We start from the raw sequence: 23822 nt of genomic DNA, 5'->3' as shown, positions 1-23822 counted from the left end.
ACTGGGAATATGCAAATTATCCTCGCAAGACTCCTTCCCACTCCTTTAACACTTTAGTGTTAAACTATTTTCTAAAAGTATTATTCAGGAATAAGAGCATTGTCATACCACTGACCTAAAGATGTGAAAATCAAAACTGTGTATTTCCAATCCCATGACGGATATTGCATTCTGCTTTATCATCACAAGATGTCAGGATTTGTACTGTTCCTGCTCCATGCACTCACATGGAAATAAAAAAAATCTGCAGGTTTAGACAAAGCAAGTTTGTCAGGAAAAAGTTTTCATCCCATTAAACAGTGCACAGCGGAGCGTCTTGTGAGCAGCATACAAATCTGATGCAAATACTAACCAAGAAAGTTATGAAGACAGAGCTGCACTAGCCCTGAAACCCAAGACATAAGATAGAAGAACACGAAAATTTGAAAGAATTAAGGGCAGATCTTCAAGCAGAAAGCACTCGGAAATCTGTGTGGATTGTGCACCTATAGGAAGAAACTTTAGTCCAGGTTCTGGAAGTTCAGAATAACTATGGCTGTATTATGCACCTTCTATTTGGGTTTAAAGCCCCTTCTCCTTACTGTATTTCTTTTGGTTTGTGATGGTCAACGTAGTACTGAAGAAAGTGGAGGACCTTCCTGCTATGGGGGATTTGACCTGTACTTTGTATTGGACAAGTAAGTACATTGATTACTTTGTATGCCTTGTGTAGAAAGTAGCCCTCTACCTTCTACTTTAAGAGAGCAGAAGTATGATGGGATTTACGTCAAGAGAGAGGTTATTTGAGATGTTCCTCCAGAATAATAGTGGAAATTCTGCAGATTGACTCTCAGCTGGAGAAGTTTACTAGAATGCTTATGCAGTTGGGTTCTTGGCCTAAAGTCAACGGAGGACTAAAGTGTACGGCTCCAGCTTTAGGTCAGCTCGTGACCTACTTTAAGATGATGACCAGAGGGATATTTAAAGCAACCTTCTACGTTCTTCAGACGTTTCAAAACTTAGTTATAGGGATTATCTCAGGATATTATGATCTGGATGTTTGGTAAAAAAGGCTTTTTTACCATTCTATTCTTTTTAACTTGACAGACATCTAGGTGTATGGGTTTGCAAAAAAAGGAAACCTGTAGAGAGGTGCAGTTGACTTATAGGCTATGTTCACATAGGGCGTTTTTTGCTGCATTTTTTTTATTGGATTAATGCAAATACATGCTAATAAAAACTGCTTTTTACAGTACCAGAAAAACCTGAGATTTCAAAAGTTTCATGCACACACAGACACATGCCATTACTTTTTTTTTTTTACTGACATGGAAAACTGCTGCGTTTTTGAAAGAATCAGCACGTCAATTCTTTTAGTGTTTTTGCTGCTTTTTTCACCGATGAAAGGCAATGAGCATGAAAAAAGGCAATTGTGGGTTTTTGCATTTTTGGTGAATGAAACTAACTATTTAAACATGTACTGTAGACAAATAAAATGACACATCAAAATCTCAACAGAAAATGCAGCAAAAACGCTGCACAAAACGCAGCAATACACAGCAAAAAAGGCAGCAAAAACCCAGCAAAAAATGCTGCATAAACACAGCAAAAACGCAGCACAGGAAAAAAGGAAGCAAAAACAGGAAAAAACGGAGCAAAAACACAGCAAAAAATGCAGCAAAAACATAGCTTTTTTCAGACAAGAGATCAGGTTTTGCTGCAGAAAAAAAAACGCAGCAAAAAGTCCCTGTGTGAACATAGCCTTATTTCATGCAGCTATATGAAGGCTCAGTTGACGCATACTTATTTTGATGTTCTTGTCAGGTAGAGAGGTAGGTTATCTTGAGGTAAAGAGTTATAGTTATGCAAAAAGTATGTAAATCTGCTGATTAAAAAGACAACAAATAGACAAATAGTTACTGATCTCGGAGATATTTACTGTCTGGATGATATCGAGAAGCAAAGGTTTTAATGAACACGTAGATTGTTTTTTATTTTTACCAATGAGAAACTAGAAAGCTGTTTGCAGACCAAATGGCGTGCAGATGTGAGCTTGGAAAAAAAACAATCTGCATAATACCTCGACAGGCTACATCACGTTCACCTCCTCCATATTTGCTCACGTGACATAATGTCAACCTAACACTAGCACATTGCTGATATAGTCAGGTGGGTAGATGAGAGGATACAATAGAGCAGATCCTGTATAGTTTATCGCCAACATGGCAGGATCTAAAAAGTGCACCCCAGCTACATCTTTATATAATCATGGAACACTGAGCCAACTTTTCCGCAAGTGTCTGGTGGAACATTATTGAGTAGTGGAGCTATAGGCATAATAACTACTACTGTACAGCATTTTGGATAGGGCTCACCTTCATGGTTGAGGCTAATTTACGATGATGGAAGCAAAAATGCAAAGCTGGATTCAAACAGCACAGATTTGTTTCAGAATTTGGGTTCAAAAATTTGCATCAAGGTTTTGTTATAAAGTAAAGAGCAAAGAGGATGAATGAGGCTTTATTCCCATTTGCTCTTAGAGCAATTTGTAGATCTCACTAATCTGGTATCTGTTGCAGATAATTGATATCTGTTGTAATAAGTGATATCTGAATCAGCATCAAATCCATAGTGATGTTTTGTCGCAGATTTTGTCACTGATTTTAGGATAGTTCCACAATACAAAAGGCTCTTTTAGACATCCGTTATCTCGGATTGCAATGGATGGACTGCTCGTGCATCTCCCGACCCGAGTGTGTCCGCTTGATAGAAATAAATGAAGTTGTCAAGATCAGGACTTATATAAAAGCCTGGCACATCTGTTGTTGAGGGTGCACGGATAGGGTCCATTTCTGTAGTATGATGCATCCGATGTCCACCGCGTGCCTCCCTACACGCTGCATCCAAGCAGCTCACATCCCGGTGGCAAGTTCTAACTGAAGAAGGTCGCTAAAGTGGCCGAAACGTCTGTAAAGGAACTAACTACTGTACATCTGCTAAAAATCCTCTCTGCATCACATTGGAATGCCTGGATATTATTTGCGCCAAGGTCAGGAGACACGTGGCCAGTCCGTGCATTGTGATCTGAGATTGGACCGATGATAACGGACATCTTAAAGACTCCCTATAGAACCTTACCTTTAAAATGATTAGGGAACAATACCCATAGGGTCCAAAGTGCAGACCAAAATAAGCATAAGCCTTCCATGAACAGATGCGGTGGGGCTCCATGCCAAGTTTTGCCCTTGGGCCCCATGGTAATTTGTATACCACTGAGAGGTATTTTAGTCGGGTATTATAAGGGTGTTTTAATGGGTCAAAAAAGAGATTCTATCACACTTTTAAACTTTCTTCTTCTAAGTTTCCCCGTGAAATGTGAAGATTTCTATGGATCAGTGCTGACTGAGTGCACATAGCCGGAGGCAGAGAATCGAGCTGAGCCAGCTGTTTTCCTTCTTCAGCTGAGTATTCGCTGCATTCCTGCTGCAGAGCTGCCAGCTGCGCTCATGGAAGTCATCTTCCAATTTCTGGCCCATGGCAGTATTCATAGAGACGTGTTTAGAGACTGTATTATTTTTCAATGTGCCATTGATATATTATTCTAATAGATTCAATACTGATCTATAAAAGAAAATAACTTGATGACATCATTATTTATACCGAGCTTCCCAAATCCTTCTTCCCGGTGAAGATCATCAGTCCAAAAGTTATAAGTTCCTTAGATAAGCGTTTCTCAAGAAAATAACATCTATGTCCTATTCTTGTTTGGCACATCTAATTGTGATGTCATCTCTGGTTTTACATAGGACTGCAGTTGCCTTATATTCCAAGGTTATTATACACCATGCACAAAGATCTATTGGAAATGACAACTTTCAGTTCTACTACTTACCATTATAGATTTAGTCAGGGACTGGTCTAAAGATGATGGAGCTCTGGTAGCTTGTAACTTATAGACAAATTTACTTCTGATTGTAAAACATATAATAATAAATAAGATTGACATATATAGCTCACACAATATACAGCATCAAAATAACGTTCCTCTGACATATAAATAGGCCACAAAATGCAATTAGACCACCCTCAATGTTTCTGGGTGGTTTTAGTTTCTTCCTATTTTTTTTTCTCCTTAGGGACATCTAGGGAATGGAGCCCTGGACAAGGGTCCTGTTTACCATTGTCCAAACCAACACCATATTTCATCTCCAGTTATTCTACACTTTATTTTGACGCTATAGCGGTGTTGATGTTGGAGACCACAGCAGTAGAGGACACATTTGTCTCTACGTTCCTATACCTGAGCATCATATAATCTACATGGACAGATCCCAACTAATGGACAAGACATTTTAGCTTAGAGTTTATAAGAGGTTAAAGATCTACATCTACTTTATAAGTAAATACAACTTTACTACATCATATAATGCCTTTTGTGAAATGTGTCCTTTCCTCAGGGTAGGCCAACAATGTGTGATCAGTGGTGGTCTTATCTATGGACATTCTAGAGAATGTGTGACCTGCATTTGGCTGTGCAGATGGGGTCTTGGGGGTTTCACTCCTACTGGTGATATTGGTAGCCTTTCAGTTCTTTACCATATACTATGCCTGTTAATGACCGCTCTATATCTCATCTCTGGACCTAGTTGACCCAACCACCTGTGCATTACATGGTCAGCTACTTAACCGAATGGCAACCAAGTAATCCACCGTTTCTCCTGCAAGGCCAGTATAGGCAGATCATCATAGGTCAAGGGGGTTTGCTTTTTATTAAAAAAGGGTTATTGTAGTGAAATATAATGGTCCCCACTCACAGAGGTCCTAGACGTTGTGCTATAGAGACTGGTTTGGTCTTCAAACTGGAGACCTGGTAACCACAAGTGGTCCCCACTAGTGGCCCATTTTGAACCATATTGAATCATTCGAAAATCTATCACCTCTGTAGATCAAGGACCATCCAAACAAATCCCCATAAACGATCTTCATAGATGATTAATGGCCGTTGATGTTCATTGCTGGGAGTCCGGGACATATAACATTTCAGATTTGGACTGGTTAGACATTGACCTTAGACAACCCATGAGAACTGGTGTGGACTTTAACTTTTTCCAAGAGGAAAAAAGATTATTGGATGAAGAATGCCAGTGGAGTTACTGAAGGCTTGCTGCCAATCTTCTTAATTGACTCCCAACCTAATAGGCTATAGTGCACACGAAAATAAATAAATGATCAACCAAGGGAGGAATAACTGGCTGAGCATCATGGAAGATGTAGTTCAGCATTAGAAAATTTGCTAAGCATTTTTTTTTTAATTGCTGACCTAGAAAGTGATTACGGTAGGTAAATTGAATATCCTCCGAACAGGCATCCAAAAAGTTTCTAAGAGCTGCCATCTAGTGGAATGAATTGCACTGACAGCTTGACCAGTGAGATTATTATTTCTTTTATACACTCATATAGCACCATTCAGCACTTTACAGATATTAGCAACACTGACCCAATTGGGGCTCACAATATAAATTCCCTACCAGTATGTCTTTTTGGAGTGTATGAGGAAACCGGAGAACCCAAAGGAAACCCACGGAACCACAGGGAGAACATACAAACTCCTTGCAGATGTTGTCCTTGGTGTCATATGAACCCAGGACCCCAGCGTGGCAAAGCACCAGTGTTAATTACTGAGGTACCGTGCTACTTTTTCAGCTGAAATATATAGCAATAGATTTCGACAATGAACGACTTTGGTTTGTGTATGTTTTCCAGTGGACGTATGATGTTAATCCAAGGAATCTTGCCAGAAAATGAAATACTGTGGATATCCCTTAGATTAAAACCTAATACTTCTCAGTTGCTCACAAATTAGATGCAGAGGTTGTGAAAAGAGTAAACCCTATCTTGATGTTTAAACCATACTGGCGATTTAAAGAGAATAGGTCCAAGATGTGAAATGTAATCTTCCCCCAATCCCGCTCTTACGTAGGTCCCTATGCATGCAATTACTTCTCTCAGGATCATTTAAAGACATACAGATCAACAGAAAATTGTGAAGTTTTGTGTAAGTGTTGTGAAAGTCATCTTTGACGAAACTGCAAAAATACAGTATACCAGGGAAATCCTCAAGTGGCCAATACCTCATCTACTGATTTCTTTTTTCTTAATTGCAATGTTTTAGAATGTAAAGTTCTCATTTTTCCTGCAACTACAAAATTGATTGCCTTTTGTTTGGATAGGCCATACATTTCAGATTAATGGCGATCTGACTTTTAGCACACCCACCGATCAGCAAAAACTCCTTTGCATAGTGCCATAGCCTGGTGTTGCAGCTCAATACAACTAAAGGCCCCGTTACACGCAACGACATCGCTAGCGAGATGTCGTTGGGGTCACGAAATTCGTGACGCACATCCGGCCTCGTTAGCGACGTCGTTGCGTGTGACACATACGAGCGACCCCATACGATCAAAAATACTCACCACATCGTTGATCGTTGACACGTCGTTCATTTTCAAAATATCGTTGATCATTTTAGACGCAGGTTGTTCGTCGTTCCTGAGGCAGCACACATCGCTATGTGTGACACCCAAGGAACGACGAACAACAGTGTTCCTGCATCCTCTGGCAACAAGGTGGGAGTGTCCTTCATGTGACTGCTCTCCGCCCCTCCGCTTCTATTGGTTGCCTGCTGTGTGACGTCGCTGTGACGCCGCACGAACCTCCCCCTTAGAAAAGAGGTTGTTCGCTGGCCACAGCGACGTCATTAAGAAGGTAAGTATGTGTGACGCGTACTAGCGATTTTGTTTGCCACTGGCAGCGATTTGCCGTGACACACAAACGACGGGGGCGGGTGCGCTCGCTAGCGATGTCGCTAAGTGTAAAGCAGCCTTTAGTCTAGTTTAATTGGTTATTCCCAAATTCTGAAGTTATCTTTTACCAATAGGATAATATAGTGGATAGTTTACTAATCGCTGGGAGCCCAACTGCTGGGAACCCCAGGGATACTAACATTGGAAGCCAAGCTCTGCAAAGCCCCATCTGGAATGGAGCAGATATGGGCATGTTTGACCTGTGCTCTGCTGATTGACTATGACAGTCTCAGAAAAAGTTGAGCAATCTATATAAATAATGAATGTGGGAAAGATCGAGCATGTGCATCTCTGCTTCATTCAAGATGGGGCACTGCAGAGTCCAGTTCTCAGCTTTCAGGAATCAAGCAGTCAGATCTTCAGTGACCAGTAAGTTATCACCTATTCTATGGATAAGGGATAATTTAATACTTTGGGAATAACTCTTTGAAGGGAATCTGTCATCTGGGTTTTGCTACCTCATCTGAGATCAGCATACTAAAGAAAAAGAGACTCTGAGTCCAACGATGTATCCCTCAGTTTACTGGGTGCAGCAGTTGTGACACAATCACAGTTCTTAGATGTATCATGTAACAGAGCTCAGGGAGCTAACCCCACCCACAACACAGCTCTCTGTGTACATTGTATATTGACAGTGAGCTACTTATCAGAGGAGGAAGCTTGGTTGGTCAGTGATAATCACCTAGTAATAAAACAATCATTGTATGAAAACATCAGCACACAGCCTAATAAGTGACAAATCACTGAAATCTCTGAGTCATTATCTCCTGCTGTCCTGTTTTTTATATAGCAAAAATCTGCTGACATAGTCCCTTTACATCAGGGTTCCCCAACTCCAGTCCTCGAGGGCCGCCAACAGTGCATGTTTTCAGGATTTCCTTAGCATTGCATAGGTGTTGGAAACATCAACTGTGCAGGTGATTAAATTATCACCTGTGCAATACCAAGGAAATCCTGAAAACATGCTCTGTTGGCGGCCCTCGAGGACTGGAATTGGGGACCCATGCTTTACATGAATGAAAGTGAGCTGTAATACCAGTTGCAACCACTACAAAAGTATAGCGCTATGTCTGGTAAACAATGAAGGTGACACAGCACTCGCTGAGCTGTGGCTCCTACAGTCAGTCAGTGTGACACTCAGGGTGAGACCTTTACTCACCTAATGTTGATGGCCTGTGTTTTAGCATTTCATTTTGTTGTCCTGGAGAACTGCTGTAAAGAGTATTTCCGCGTTGAACACTATTTTTCAGCTTATGCTAGAGCTTATATGCACATACAAGTGAAATAAAAGTTGAGTGCCTTTATAGCTATATCATAATTGTTATTTTTTCTGATTTTAAACTGCAGTGCACTTAAAAAAAAGCTTTATATGTGTTTCTAATCCATGTATTTATAGCTTACTAATATACTTTTATTTTCAAACATGTCCTGATCTTCCAAGGTTATTGCAGTCTGTGGATGTGGAATCTCTATTACTGACCCTGTGCTAGACATGGGAGAGTGGTATAGGTGCTAGCACGTCATTAAAGCGGTTGTTTACTTGTGACACCCTGGCCTATCAGGTCGTCACAGGGTATTGTGCAATCTGCCCTTCTGCACAGTATCCACCCTCCTTGGTTAACGGATCCCAATCCTTTGGTGTTGTTAACAGCTTGTCCAATCAAAATCCTAGGAACACTTCCCACTTGAACCTACCAGACACACCATTGTGGGGCCTGAAGGGAATAGGGCCGCCCACATGGGGGGTTGATGAGGAGAAAGTGAGGACAGTGTCAGTTGAGTTGAGTTGAGAGTTGAAGAGAGTCGAGGAGAAGAGGAAGGTGAAGTGGCTCTCATGAGGAGAGGCCACGGAGGAGAACTCCTGTATACTAGGTGGCAGACATTGGTCTGGGCCTGGTAGGAGCTTGAACCCGGTCACAGGGGACAGTGCCAAGGGGTATAGACTGGCGAGGAGGGCGGCCGGCAGCCTTGAGCTATCACCGGGCAGGGGCCAGGGCACGATGGGATACGTGGACCCCAGGCCGGAAAGTAGCTTCACGCGTTCCGGTAATTTACCCGACGGGGAAAAGACTTCAAGTGTCAACCCCAACCCGCTCCAAAATCAGCGTACTAGTGCTCCGATGGGATAGGACTTTCCCTCTACAGTCCAAAGAAATCTTACGCGTGAACCCTGAGAGCAAGCTCACTCCATTAGCCATACGGGTGAGCGGGACCCGGAGAGTCTCATACCAACGGGTCCAATTGAGACTAAAGGTGCCAGGGATAGGGCCGCAGACCAATAACAACACGAAGGGCACGGATCCAGGCGTGCTCCCCGCAGACTACAGTGGTGCTCGGAACTTTGGTTTACAAGCTGTCGGGGTGGTAATTCTGGGACTGAGTGAGTACATTGGAAACCCCTGCACCTATCCCTGCCCAACAGTACCCAAACACCATCCATCATCAGCGGGCCCCGGGACACAAATCCCCTACCTACAGAGGGGTCAAACATCAGGCTGCCGCACCATCGTCACCGGGCTCACTGACGGCAGCTGTGGTTCCTCACATTACCACGCACCATGGGTGGTGTCACAAACTTTCCAAAATCCCCCTGTACATATCTCCCCCCTTCTTTTAATCGAGTGGCCGCGCGACCCCCGGGTCTAGAGACCCCTCGAGCCACCGTGGATCCGGATCCAAGCGGCAGCAGCGATGAGGCTGCTCGCATGGGGGCCGTACATACTACTTACAGTTAGGTCCAGAAATATTTGGACAGTGACACAAGTTTTGTTATTTTAGCTGTTTACAAAAACATGTTCAGAAATACAATTATATATATAATATGGGCTGAAAGTGCACACTCCCAGCTGCAATATGAGAGTTTTCACATCCAAATCGGAGAAAGGGTTTAGGAATCATAGCTCTGTAATGCAAAGCCTCCTCTTTTTAAAGGGACCAAAAGTAATTGGACAAGGGACTCTAAGGCCTGCAATTAACTCTGAAGGCGTCTCCCTCGTTAACCTGTAATCAATGAAGTAGTTAAAAGGTCTGGGGTTGATTACAGGTGTGTGGTTTTGCATTTGGAAGCTGTTGCTGTGACCAGACAACATGCGGTCTAAGGAACTCTCAATTGAGGTGAAGCAGAACATCCTGAGGCTGAAAAAAAAGAAAAAATCCATCAGAGAGATAGCAGACATGCTTGGAGTAGCAAAATCAACAGTCGGGTACATTCTGAGAAAAAAGGAATTGACTGGTGAGCTTGGGAACTCAAAAAGGCCTGGGCGTCCACGGATGACAACAGTGGTGGATGATCGCCGCATACTTTCTTTGGTGAAGAAGAACCCGCTCACAACATCAACTGAAGTCCAGAACACTCTCAGTGAAGTAGGTGTATCTGTCTCTAAGTCAATAGTAAAGAGAAGACTCCTTGAAAGTAAATACAAAGGGTTCACATCTAGATGCAAACCATTCATCAATTCCAAAAATAGACAGGCCAGAGTTAAATTTGCTGAAAAACACCTCATGAAGCCAGCTCAGTTCTGGAAAAGTATTCTACGGACAGATGAGACAAAGATCAACCTGTACCAGAATGATGGGAAGAAAAAAGTTTGGAGAAGAAAGGGAACGGCACATGATCCAAGGCACACCACATCCTCTGTAAAACATGGTGGAGGCAACGTGATGGCATGGGCATGCATGGCTTTTCAATGGCACTGGGTCACTTGTGTTTATTGATGACATAACAGCAGACAAGAGTAGCCGGATGAATTCTGAAGTGTATCGGGATATACTTTCAGCCCAGATTCAGCCAAATGCCGCAAAGTTGATCGGACGGCGCTTCATAGTACAGATGGACAATGACCCCAAGCATACAGCCAAAGCTACCCAGGAGTTCATGAGTGCAAAAAAGTGGAACATTCTGCAATGGTCAAGTCAATCACCAGATCTTAACCCAATTGAGCATGCATTTCACTTGCTCAAATCCAGACTTAAGACGGAAAGACCCACAAACAAGCAAGACCTGAAGGCTGCGGCTTTAAAGGCCAGGCAAAGCATTAAGAAGGAGGAAACCCAGCGTTTGGTGATGTCCATGGGTTCCAGACTTAAGGCAGTGATTGCCTCCAAAGAATTCGCAACAAAATATTGAAAATAAAAATATTTTGTTTGGGTTTGGTTTATTTGTCCAATTACTTTTGACCTCCTAAAATGTGGAGTGTTTGTAAAGAAATGTGTACAATTCCTACAATTTCTATCAGATATTTTTGTTCAAACCTTCAAATTAAACGTTACAATCTGCACTTGAATTCTGTTGTAGAGGTTTCATTTCAAATCCAATGTGGTGGCATGCAGAGCCCAACTCGCGAAAATTGTGTCACTGTCCAAATATTTCTGGACCTAACTGTATACATTGATGGCCTATCCTTATGATAGGCCATCAATGTCTGATCGGCCGGGGACCGACACCCAGTACCCCACTGATCCGCCATTCTCAGTGTCATCAGTGGCAGCAGGCAGCAAAAAATGCTCCGTTTTGGAGCTGCCCTGTCATCTGATAGTGAAGTCTGTCGGGTACTGCATATCTACCTACTGATTTCAATGGAAGACACAAGTGCAGCATTTAGCTACGGTCACTATCAGATGACGAAGCAACTCCGGAACTGAGCATTTTCTGCTGCCTCCTACCGCCGCTGGCACCGAGAATGGCTGATCAGCGGGAGTGCCAGGATATTGGACACCTAAGGATAAGCCATCAAAGTAAAAGTAGTAGACAACACCTTTAAAAGGGAAGCTGTCACAAGGTTTTTCCCTTATCAGCTGCGGCCAGCACCAGTGAGCCCTTATATACAGCATTCCAGAATACTGTATATAAGAGCCCCGGCCGCTCTGTATAATGTAAAAAAAAATCTTTATAATGCTCACCTAGGGTGTCTCTAGTCCGATGAGTGTCGCTGCTCTCGGTCCGGTACCTCTTCCATCTTGTGTGATCGTCATCCTCCTGCTCAGCCCCATGTGCAAAACACGTCCTGCGTCATTCACACAGAGGCTGACATTGTGCTCCTGTGCATGCACACTTTGATCTGCCCTGCTGAGGGAAGAGCAAAGTACTGTAATGCGCAAGCGTGAGGAAATGTCAAAGACTGCCCGCGCATGCGCACTACGGTACTTTCTTCTGCCCTCAGGTGGGCAGATCAAATTGCGCCTGTGCAGGAGCGCAATGGCTGCATCTGTGTGAATGATGCAGGGCGCATCATGTGTGGCGCCCCTGAGGCTTCAGGCGCCACAGGGTACTGCACCTCCTTTAGGGTGTAGTACTTATCCCGGGTCCAAGGAAGGTCCGCACCGGTTTCACCAACACGTACATACAGTTACAGTGGGTTGTCCTCCCCAATGAAGATCAGGCCATGGTCGGGTCACAGAAGGGGGTCACCACAGCGGTTGGGTTTACAGGACGCCACCGCACTTAGGGGCTCCCGATCCACTGGAACCGGGACTCAGGGTCAGGGAGAAGCAACCACCAGGGGGAGTTAGGAGAACACAGTGGGAAGAAGCAGGTTGACCTAGTCAGAGCAGTGAACTAGCCGGTGGTAGCGGCTGGGGAACAGCTTGCAACACACAACACAACTCAGAAAAAAAGGAGAGAACAGCTACAGACACCGAGCAGAGCAGACGTGGTGTGGGGCAGCCTGTGGGCCAGGGCGTTTTAACACGGTCGCTGGAGAGAAGCAGGAGGCTGCTTCCAAAGGACCAGCGCTGTCAGGGTACAGAACCCTAGGGCATGCATACTTTAAGTTGTCTACCAACTCTGCAAGGGTCGCGGGAACAGGCTAGAAAAGTCACCGGACCTGTCCCATTACTCCTGGAGCCAAATAGCATATAGGATCCGGGGCTGAGGTCTTCGACTGGCCCCACGGGACGGGACGGGACACTTTACTGACACCGGGATCCCCAAGTGCTTGACGCCACGGGGATCCGATACTTAGCACATCAAAGGAGGAAGGGCCCATAGGCTGACACACTGGACCTGACCTTCCACGGATTCGGGATCAGCTGGAACCCATCATGGCGGAGACCGGTACTCTGGGGCAGCGCCTGAACTACCAGTGAGTAAAAGACCTGGAACCGCAGCCCCTGTCTCTGCTTCTCCTTTACTGGCTCCGTCGCCCAGTGCTGCGGTGCCAACAGGGACTACCACCACCCCCCGTCCGTCCTCTTTCATCCTTCCCGGGGTAACCCCGCTCCACCTGTGGGAAGTGACACCATCCCAGCTGCGACCTTCACCGTGAGCACTGTCAATACCCCCATCCTCCATCCTTCCTCCCATCCACCACCTTCCCTCCCTCATGTACGCCTCGGGGTCACGAAACCGAGCCAGCCCAGCTCGTGACGACGCAGAGGATCTGCAACCCCCGGCCCGGTAACGAGTCGGGTAAAAACCCCTCGACCCCAGGGTGTTACACATGCACATGGGGCTGGGCACGAGAACGGCGATCGTACAAGATGGGAGAAGGCGCCAGACCAAGAGCAGCGTCACCCTTGGACAGGACCGCCCGCTAGGTGAGTATTATAATGGTGGTTTTTACGCTCTACAGAGCGGCCTGGACACTTACTGTATATACAGTATTCTGGAATACTGTATATAAGAGCTCTCACTGATTGTGGCCGCAGCTCATAAGGGAAAAACCTGGTGACAAGATCCCTTTAACCCCTTCACCCCCGGCCACTAAAACACCCTAATGACCGGGCCATTTTTTGCAATTGTGACCAGTGTCACTTTGACAGGTTATAACTCTGGAATGCTTCAACGGATCCTGGCGATTCTGACATTGTTTTTTCGTGACATATTGTACTTCATGTCAGTTGTAAATTTAGGCCGATACTTTTTGCGTTTATTTGTGAAAATTTAGGAAATTGTGCGAACATTTTGCAATTTTCAAACTTTGAAAATTTATGCCCATAAATCTGAGAGATATGTCACACAAAATAGTTACTAAATAACATTTCCCACTTGTCTACTTTACATCAGCGAAATTTTCGAAATAAATTTTTTTTTCGTTGGGAAGTTAGAAGGGGTCAAAGTTCATCAGCAACTTCTAATTTTTCCAACAAAATTTACAAAATAATTTTTTTTAGGGACCACATCACATTTGAAGTGACTTTGAGAGGCCGAGGTGACAGAAAATACCCAAAAGTGACCCCATTCTAAAAACTGCACCCCTCAAACTGCTCAAAACCACATCCAAGAAGTTTATTAACCCTTTAGGTGCTTCACAGGAACCAAAGCAATGTGGAAGGAAAAAATGAAAATTTTACTTTTTAACACAAAAATGTTACTTTAGCCATAAAATTTTCATTTTCACAAGGGAGAAAAGATAAAGTGCATGCTACAATTTATTGTGCATTTTCTCCTGAGTACGCTGATACCCCATATGGGGTAAAAATCAATTGTTTGGGTGCACAGCGGAGCTCGGAAGGGAAGGAGCGCCATTTGAATTTTTGAACGCAAAATTAGCTGCACTCATTAGCGAACGCCATGTCAGGTTTGATGACCCCCTGAGGTGCCTAAACAATGGAGCTCCCCCACAAGTGACCCCATTTTGGAAACTAGAGCCCTCAAATAATTTTTCTAGATGTTTGGTGAGCACTTTGAACACCTGGGGGCTTCACAGAGGTTTATAACGTTGAGCCGTGAAAAGAAAAAATTTTTTTTTTACCACAAAACTGTTGCTTCAACTAGGTAGCTTTTTTTTCACAAGGGTATCAGGAAAAAATGCACCATAAAATGTATTGTGCAATTTCTCCTGAGTACGCAGATACCTCACATGTGGTGGAAAGTAATTGTTGGGCGCTTGGCGTGGCTCAGAAGAGAAGGGCACCATTTGACAGCAAAATTGGTTGGAATCATTAGCGGACGCCATGTCACGTTTTTAGACCCCCCCTATGGTGCCTAAACAGTGGAGCTCCCCCACAAATTACCCCATTTTTTAACTAGACCCTCAAGGAATTTATCTAGATGTTTAGTGAGCCCCTTGTACCCCCCAGGGGCTCCACTGAAAGTTGATAACGTTGAACCGTGAAAATTTTTTTTTTTTTTTAATTTTTTATTTAAATTTTTGCAGCAACAAGGTAGCTTTTTTTTTTCTTTTTACAACGGTATCAGGAAAAAATGCACCATAAAACTTATTGTGCAATTTTTCCCGAGTACGCAGATACCTCATATGTGGTGGAAATCAATTCTTTGGGCGCATGGCGGGGCTCAGAAGACAAGGTAAACACTCAAGTGTGGGAGGGCACTAGATATAAATAGCATGTAAAGATCAAAGAGGGATCATGAAAAACCACTAGCACATTTTGGAGAAACTTTAGCAATGGAGAGGAAGAAAGAAAATGTGCAAAAAGTGGGATCACCAATATAACAAGTAATATCATTTATTAGACACAAAAACCAAACATGGACATATATTAAAAACAATTAAAAAAGCACAAGCTTATATGAATACATGTATTTGGTGTCAATGATATATGGCACCAAAAACACCCCACACCCTCACCAGGCCAAACAACCCAATGAAAAAGACGTAGCCCAGCATAAAGGTTCAGACAATTATAATACAATAAGGCAGGTGAGTAAGATACCACATCAGACAATGCCCAGACATGAATGGTGTAGGTAACTGACTAGCAATACAATGCAGTAAATAACACACATGGGCTGAAACACAACAATCACCTGTCCCAAGAAAGTATGTAGAACCAGAAGGATGCAAAGGCACACGTCAGTGAAAATGAGGGCTGGAGGCGAGGAAAATACAGAAGAGGGGGTGGGGTGGTGACCCCACGCGTATCGCTACAGCGAGGTGTAGCTTCCTCAGGGGAAAGTGAGGAATGCCATGAATAGTGTGTCTTAAATACAGACATTAATTGATTAATAAATTGTTTACCAGCATGGAGATAGGAGGCAGAGAGGAGTTACCATGAGTACCGAGAAACGCCGATGGACGCCGCCATGTTTGTCATGTGATACGGTCAGATGGGCTCATGACATGAGAGTACCCTGTACTGCGCATGCGCTGGAACAGTGACGCTGGTAATCAAAGAGTCTCATATGCGCATGCGCAACGCTGCAAGCAAACAGGACGCACATGATTCAATCACATGACCGCAGGCCGTGCATTACGTCATTCATCAGCGCGCATGCGTGAACACAATCATATTACAGGTAATACAAATTCCCATAGAATATCAAACGCATATAAGCAATGAAAGGTACGCATGCGAGCACATAATACACAGCACTGTCTATGCCATAATGTCACAAACAGCGTCATGTAGGTAATTTTTTATCCAACGCAAGCGCATGAACGACGGCACTCATCACATCAGGAATGAACTCATACAATCATTGAAACCACCAGAGATCTGGACTCTGGATGCGGCGAATAAGGCATAATTCACATAACGACTGTGGAAATGTCAATGTGATGCTAATATGGCAGAATGGACCCACCACTACATAGACAAGGAACGCCATTTGACTTTTCAAACGCACAGACGCAGTGCACTGATCGGCCGCTGCAGGAGGCACGGTCGGATGAGATACAAAAAGCGCTGGGGATACGGAAAAAAAAAAGTCACGCCAAAAATTGAGCAGGGATGCTGATCCGCGCTCAACGGGACGCACGGACAGATGCGATACTTTTTTTTCCGTATCCCCGACGCTTTTTGTATCGCATCTGTCCCTGCGTCCCGCCGAGCGCTGATCAGGGGTGCACATAACGGATCGGCATCCCTGCTCAATTTTTGGCGTGACTTTTTTTTCCGTATCCCCGACGCTTTTTGTATCGCATCCGTTCGTGCGTCCCGCTGAGCGCTGATCAGGGATTCACATAACGGATCGGCATCCCTGCTCAATTTTTGGCGTGACTTTTTTTTCCGTATCCCCGACGCTTTTTGTATCGCATCTGTCCCTGCGTCCCGCCGAGCGCTGATCAGGGATGCACATAACGGATCGGCATCCCTGCTCAATTTTTGGCGTGACTTTTTCCGTATCCCCGATGCTTTTTGTCATGCCAAAAATTGAGCAGGGATGCCGATCCGTTATGTGCATCCCTGATCAGCGCTCGGCGGGACGCACGGACTGATGCGATACAAAAAGCGTCGGGGATACGGGAAAAAAAGTCCCGCCGAAAACTGACCACGGATGCAGATACGTTATCTGCATCCCTGATCAGCGCTCGGCAGGACGCACGGACGCATGAGGTGTAAAAATGGACAGGGGATAGAGGAAAAAAAAAAAAAAGTTATACTCACAGTACCCAGAGGATTAGCAGTAGGAACAGCTTTACAGCAGCAGCCAGCAGGCAGGAAGTTGGACAGCTCAACAGAAGACCCAGGAAGAAGGACCCAGCGATGGAGGCAGATGTGATCGGCCGGTGAAGACAGGTAAGAGGACGTCGGGGGGACAGCAGAGGGGGAGGGGGACAGCAGAGGGGGAGAGCAGAGGAGGAGGGAGATACCGGAGGAGCTGCAGAATAGAGATCACGGGGGAGGCCGGAAGATTGGGATGGCGGGGGGCAGGTCGGGATGGCGGGGGGCAGGTCGGGATGGCGGGGGGCAGATCGGGATGTCGGAGGGCAGATCAGGATGTCGGGGGCAGATCGGGATGTTGGGGGGGCAGATTGGGATGTCGGAGGGGCAGATCGGGATGTCGGGGGGGGCAGATCGGGATGTCAGAGGGGCAGATCGGGATGTCGGGGGGGCAGATCGGGATGTCGGAGGGGCAGATCGGGATGTCGGAGGGGCAGATCGGGATGTCGGGGGGGCAGATCGGGATGTCGGGGGGCAGATCGCAGGGGGGCATGGGCAGGGGCCATTACGGGAGCGCGCAGGAGCAATCACAGAAGCGCGCAGGGGCTGCAAGGTGAGCACAATACTCACCGCTCCTGCTCCGTGACGTGACAGCAGCGGCAGCAGCAGCGGTGGCGTGGTACCACTAGTACCAGCCAGTGCTGCACGCTGCAGACATGTTGAGGGAGGGTCCCCAGACCAGCACAGGCCTGGGGAGGGCGGCCACCAGCAAATCAAACCGCCCCACTGCACATTGATTGGAGCGATTGCGCGTCATAGCATGATCGCTCCAATCAGTGCTGCAGGGGCTGGGGGCGGCACGTTTGAGATCCACCTATGATCTGCTGTACCTGCTACGGCATCTCATAGCTGGATCTCACAGTATCGCACTATTTCCGGCATTATTTTTTACCGAAATCAGTGCGAAAGATGTGGTTGGCGGTTCAGATTTGGACAGCCAATCACATCGATCGTCGATGGGGGGTGGCGATGCCACCCCCCCTGGGGTGAAGCAAAGGTCCCCTGCTGTAAGAAACAGCAGGGGACATCATTTGAAAGCCGTTGCTATGGCCACGGCAATCAAATGAACTTTAGGCAGTAAAATTACGTCCCTGGTCGTTAAGTCACGTTAAAATAGGACGTAATTTTACTGCCCGCGGTCGTGAAGGGGTTAATGCTATTTGTGAAGAAGAATGGTTGACCACTTACTTCAATGACTAAGCCAGGTCCCTTTCGAGTGTGTGCATCAGCCATGACAGAGAAAGAGACTGGCTTAGCTGTTGGAGTGAACCAGTACCTTTCACAAACAGCGCTGATCACATTGATATAGTTAAATTGGGGTAAATTTATGGATAAAAAGAAAGTTGTATAAAATTGCATTACAAACACATTTACATTTACTTTTTTCAAGTGAACAACCCCTTTTAAAGTTCAGAGCTGAAATCAAAAGTCTGTTGTCCGTCAGCAAATTTGTGTGCAGCAATTTTTTACTTCAGATTACTTTACGTTGCCTAATGAAAGGAATATACGGTACTTTCCGCAATTACCAAAGAAGGTTATGTGCAGGAACTGAGCCGACAATGGGATCCTTCAGGTTTTAGCTCTAAAGCAAGCAGAATTGTTAAAGGGAACCTGTCACCAGATTTGGCAACTATCAACTGTGGCCACCACCAGTGAGCTCTTATATACTGTACAACATTATAGAATACTGTATATAAGAGCCCAGGCCACTCTGTAGAATGTAAAAATTCCTTTTATAATACTCACCTAAGGGGTGGTCAAGTCCGATGGGAGTCACTGCTCTCCGGTCCGGCGCCTCCTCTCTGCGGCAATCACTATCCTCCTTCTTCTGAGACCCTTGTGCATGACGCGCCCTAGGTCATGCACACTAGCCGGCTTTGAGGTCCTGCGCAGGTGCACTTTGATCTGCTCTACTTGGGGCAGATCAAAGTATTGTAGTGCGCATATGTGCGGTTTTTAACCTTTACTCGGGCCTGTGCATTACAATAGTTTGATCTGCCCTCAGCAGTGCAGATCAAAGTGCGCCTGCGCAGGACCACAATGTCAGCCTCTGTGAATGACATAAAACAAGTTATCCACATTGGGCTGGGCAGAAAAAGGACGGAGATCGCAGCAGAGAGAAGGCGCCAGACCGGAGAGCAGTGACACCCATTCCCATTGGACCGGACCGTCCCCCCCCCAGGTGAGTATTATAAAGGTGTTTTTTACATTTTACAGTGCGGCCTGGGTTATTTACAGCTATTAAACTTTTTAGATTAAATAAATATGCAATCTGTAAAATTATGTCTAGGCATTTATACCCTTTCTAATTATTATTTTTTTCATGATTTAATCAGACAAGATAAAAAGGCCGTCATATAAAGGGTTAGATTCTAAACATTGTCAATAGTCAAGGAAAATGATCTTCAAACTGTCTTGAGACACTTTTACTGTTTTTTTGTTATTTTTTTTTGCTTGAATACTTTATATCCTCCAACATATAGTAAAGAGTCAAGAAGGTATTGACTTTAGGTGGTTGAAGATTTTTGTAACTCCTGAGGGGTGAAACAGGATGAAAGTGGATGGATCGGGACATTCCTATCTAAAATAAACCCTCCCGCTTTACACGCACAAAAGGATTTATTTTCTGAGACAACATATTTAAATCGTCTACAAACAGTAGAAGTGGGGCGCCCATTTTTTTGGATAAGAATTAGTTGAAGCTGTACAATCACGTGAGATTAGAAAAATGTGGCTACTTTTCAGAAACTCTTGGGTGGTGTCCAGTATTGTCACTTGGGTTGTGTCCAGTATTATAACCCGAAATATTAATGTGAATGAGGCTTGGCTGTAATACCAGATGGGACCTGAGAACAGGAGTGGCAGTGTTTTAGAAGAAAGTGGACATGTTTTGAAATCTTAAGGAACTTGCCTAGCTCCTTTTCTACTGGAGACTCGCCAAGCTTAATCTTTCATGTATGAATCTATGACACTATTCCCGCTCATGTTATACCTGAGAGCAGATTTTAATCCTTTTAAGTCATGGTGTATTATCCTAATTATAGGCAAAATTGAGCGATAGATGGAAAACTTGTAATTACTGTTTGGGTGAGAGACGTGTCACATTTTAGTTAACATTCTAATTGTAGTTTTCCACTGTGTATAAAATCTTTTAATGAAACTGGTCAAATGGGGTCAATTGCTGGAAGCACGTTCTGCTCTCTCTATGATTAACAATGGAGAGATTTGTCCAGTTGTACTTCTCTCTTAAATGTATCTAATGCTTTCTTAAAGGCGCATTGTAGGTTGATACTTCTGGATCGGTTCTTCACAGTTTTCAACATCTATTTTTGTAGTTGTTGAATAGAAACCCATTGAGGTAATATGATCATAAGATGGGTGCCACAGCTTTTTCAGAATGTTATCTACCTGTGAGACAATCATGTATCCATTGGAATGTTATATCAATAAATCATTGATACACAGGAATACACTTTTTTCCTTGAACCGCACAGCCATAAATCATCAGTTGATCAAATGCCGCTAGGCAAAAATTTGTCTAAAAATGAGGTTCTTGGTTTCATATTGGGATCAGACTGTATAAAGCCACTGCCACGTCACGGCGAATCTGAGTGGGTCCTAAATGTATTTGAAGCCTTAAAGCTGTGGCGCCGCGTGCTAACCACAGCCTCAACGACAGTGCACCAGCAGGGCAGGTGACGTGGTGCCTCACAACACCCATGCTGCAAGGCTGAGTCCCCATGATTCCAGGCCCCGCTGCCCCACTGACACAAAACTGCCACACAGCACCAACACCCTGTGAAACGAGCTGGCCAACTCCCCTTCCACAAGGTTCCCGAAAGAAGCAAAAAAAAGGCTGACCCCCATTTGCAGTCTCCTGCTAATTAAACATGCCTGTTCCAAATGGAAGGAGGCTGGTTCAAGTAAAAAAGAGTGGTACAGACAATGCAATATGCAACATAGCTGGAGAAACAGAGATGGCCGCACATCCAAAAATCATCTGTGGATCTAGTGCCGCGAAGGCAAAAATTTATATACCTCAATATGAGGTTCTTAGTTTAACATTCTGATCAGACTGTATAAAGCCACTGTCACGTCACGGTGAACCTCTAAGTGGGTCCTTAACTTAATTTGATGATTTTTGGATGTCTAATTCTCCACCTATGTGGCATTATACTTACTCCATGCTTGCCAACAATTCCAACTTTGCTTGGACAATCATCCAACCCCAATCAAAAAAGGGGCAAACCTTTTTTGTAATCTCATCTCAAATCTCACCTCTCATCTAGAGGTTATGGGAAGTAGTTTCTTAATGTTGTGATTTTGCACCTTAGGCCTAAGCCACACGGCGAGAAAATCGGTGCGAGTGGAGTGCGATAAAAAAATCGCATTCCACTCGGACCAATTCTAGCCTGTGTGTCAACGCACATGAGCGATTATTTTCTCAGCCCTAATCGGACTGAGAAAACAATCGCAGCATGCTGCGATTGTAATGCGAGACTCTTTTCTCTCGCACCCATTCAAGTGAATGGGGCGAGAGAAAAATCGCACTGCACTCGCGGTACACCAGTGTACCGCGCATGCAGAGCGAGAATTGCAATAGCCGGAAACGTAACAAGAGGGAGGAAAAAATCCCTCCCTCCCCTCCTCCGTGCCGGCCCGCCCCTCCGCAGCACTGGCCCGCCCCTCCTGAGAGCCGGACCGCCCCCTGCAGCTGAGGTCCGCTCGCACGGTCGGACCACAGTCGCAGGGATACTAGCATGACACTCGGCTCCTGCTGTGCTGCCAGCGCGAGCCGAGTGTCATGCGAGCATCGCAGTAGTGCCCAGTGTGGCCTCGGCCTTAAAGAGGATCTGTCACTTGCAAAAAATGAATATTTCTTTACCTGGTGTAAATGGAGATGTTGTAATACAGGTATATCTGGCATTGTGATATTGTGATATGTTCTTGTGCCACTGCACTCCTGAGGTATTACCTCATTTTCCCAGTAAATAAATCTAATCTTTTTAGCCAACTGGGCGTGGTCCTAAAGAAAATGACCATTAAAAAGATTGAGAATCATGTCCCCTTGGATAACAAGACTAAATTTACAGAGATGAGCCGAGATGATAGTCATATTTCAAGAATGTATTAAGAAAAGCTCCAGATTCGGGAAAACAGCTGCATTTACACCAGGTAAATATACATTTCATATTCATGGCAAATGACAGGTCCTCTTTAAAACATTGGAAATTTGTTACTCTACATATTGAAAAAGGGGTTTTGCGAAAGTTGAGGGAGTGTATTTACACTGGCTAAACATCAGGGAATTTTGTTTAACAAAATTTGGATTGTTTTTAAAAAAAAAAAAAAAAAAAGAAAAGAAAAGAAGGTGTTACTTATCATCACGCTTCTCTGCAGCTCCTGTGCCCATGGTCCCTACTGATATCTACTTCCAGTTGTGAATAGTGATGAGCGATCGTGCTCGGCACTGCTCGTTACTCGGCCGAGTATTAAGAAGTTCAAGTGTCATACTCGAATCTCTGTTCCGCATGTTTCGCTGCTGTTTTTCAGCTATTAAACATGCAGGGATTGCCTACCAATCATGGTAATGCCGTAGCCATTTTAGCTACATTCACTAATCTGATTGGCTGGCCACATTGCATCATCGGATCTTATATGAGACTTGGGGTGCGATGCTTGGCACACTTCAGTTTAGGGAGAGTTGATGTAGAAAGGAGAGCTTAGATTAGAGCAGGCAAGCAGACATATGGTCAGGGTTGTACACTTGCACTCATTAGTGCCTTTCATGTGGCACTAAATAGTGTTTTTTAAATAAATAAATTTAAAAAATGGCATGGCTTCCTCCCTATTATGATAATCAGTCAAGGTAAAGCAGACAGATTGCGGCTGGTATTATCAGATTGGGAAGGCCCATGGTTATTGGGCCCTTCTCAGCCAAAAAATAGCAGCCCGCAGCTGCCCCAGAATTGGTACATCCATTAGTTGCACCAATTCTGGCGCTTCAGCCTGGCTCTTCCCGATTGCTCTTGTGCCATGGCAATCAGAGTAATATTTTTGGGGGTTGATGTTAGTTGCTTCTTGTCAGCTGGCATCAAAACCAGGGATTAGTAATGGAGAGGCATCTATCAGACACCCTCATTGCTACTCCAGTAAATGTAAAGTTAAAAAATACACAAAGCACCATAGGTCACTCCAGGTCAGCGCCAGACCCAGAGTTTCTTACGCATGGTTACGACAGTAACTCAGTAACGTCACTGTGTGTGAGATATTCCAAGGCATGTGCTGACCAGGAATAACTCCAGAGATCACTCCTGGTTAGCGCCAGAAAATACGGGACTGGTGCTGACCTGGAGTGATTTATGGAGCGTCATTCTCTCGCTGAGCACAAATAAATTTGTGAACAAGGGATAGTGTTGGGTAGTCTTTATTCAATTAAACTATTTTTCCTGTAAGTGTGTGTTTTTTTAACTTTACACTTACTGGGTTAGTAATGGGGGTATCTGTTAGATGGCTCTCCATTACTATCTCCTGGACTTGACGCTGACACTACACAGCTGACATCAACCTCAAAAGTATTACCATGGTTGCCACCACACCAGGGCAATTGGGAAGAGCCAGGGTGGTGTTATGCTA

General features: G+C 44.7%; 1 protein-coding gene across 1 annotated transcript in view; it reads left to right on the top strand.

Moving 5' to 3' along the window:
• Positions 1-334: 334 nt before the first annotated feature.
• Positions 335-23822, top strand: part of ANTXR1 (ANTXR cell adhesion molecule 1) — a 336918-nt gene continuing 313430 nt past the window's right edge. Inside the window, exon 1 of the mRNA XM_075346171.1 lies at positions 335-677. Within this exon, the coding sequence (XP_075202286.1) occupies positions 532-677 (146 nt within the window). The 5' untranslated portion in view covers positions 335-531. The remainder of the gene's footprint in view (positions 678-23822) is intronic.

This window comes from Anomaloglossus baeobatrachus, chromosome 4 (genome assembly GCF_048569485.1).
Source record: "Anomaloglossus baeobatrachus isolate aAnoBae1 chromosome 4, aAnoBae1.hap1, whole genome shotgun sequence".
NCBI classification, from domain to species: Eukaryota; Metazoa; Chordata; class Amphibia; order Anura; family Aromobatidae; genus Anomaloglossus; species Anomaloglossus baeobatrachus.
The sequence above is the reverse complement of the archived record's forward strand: the minus strand, read 5'-3'. Positions and strand labels throughout refer to the sequence as shown.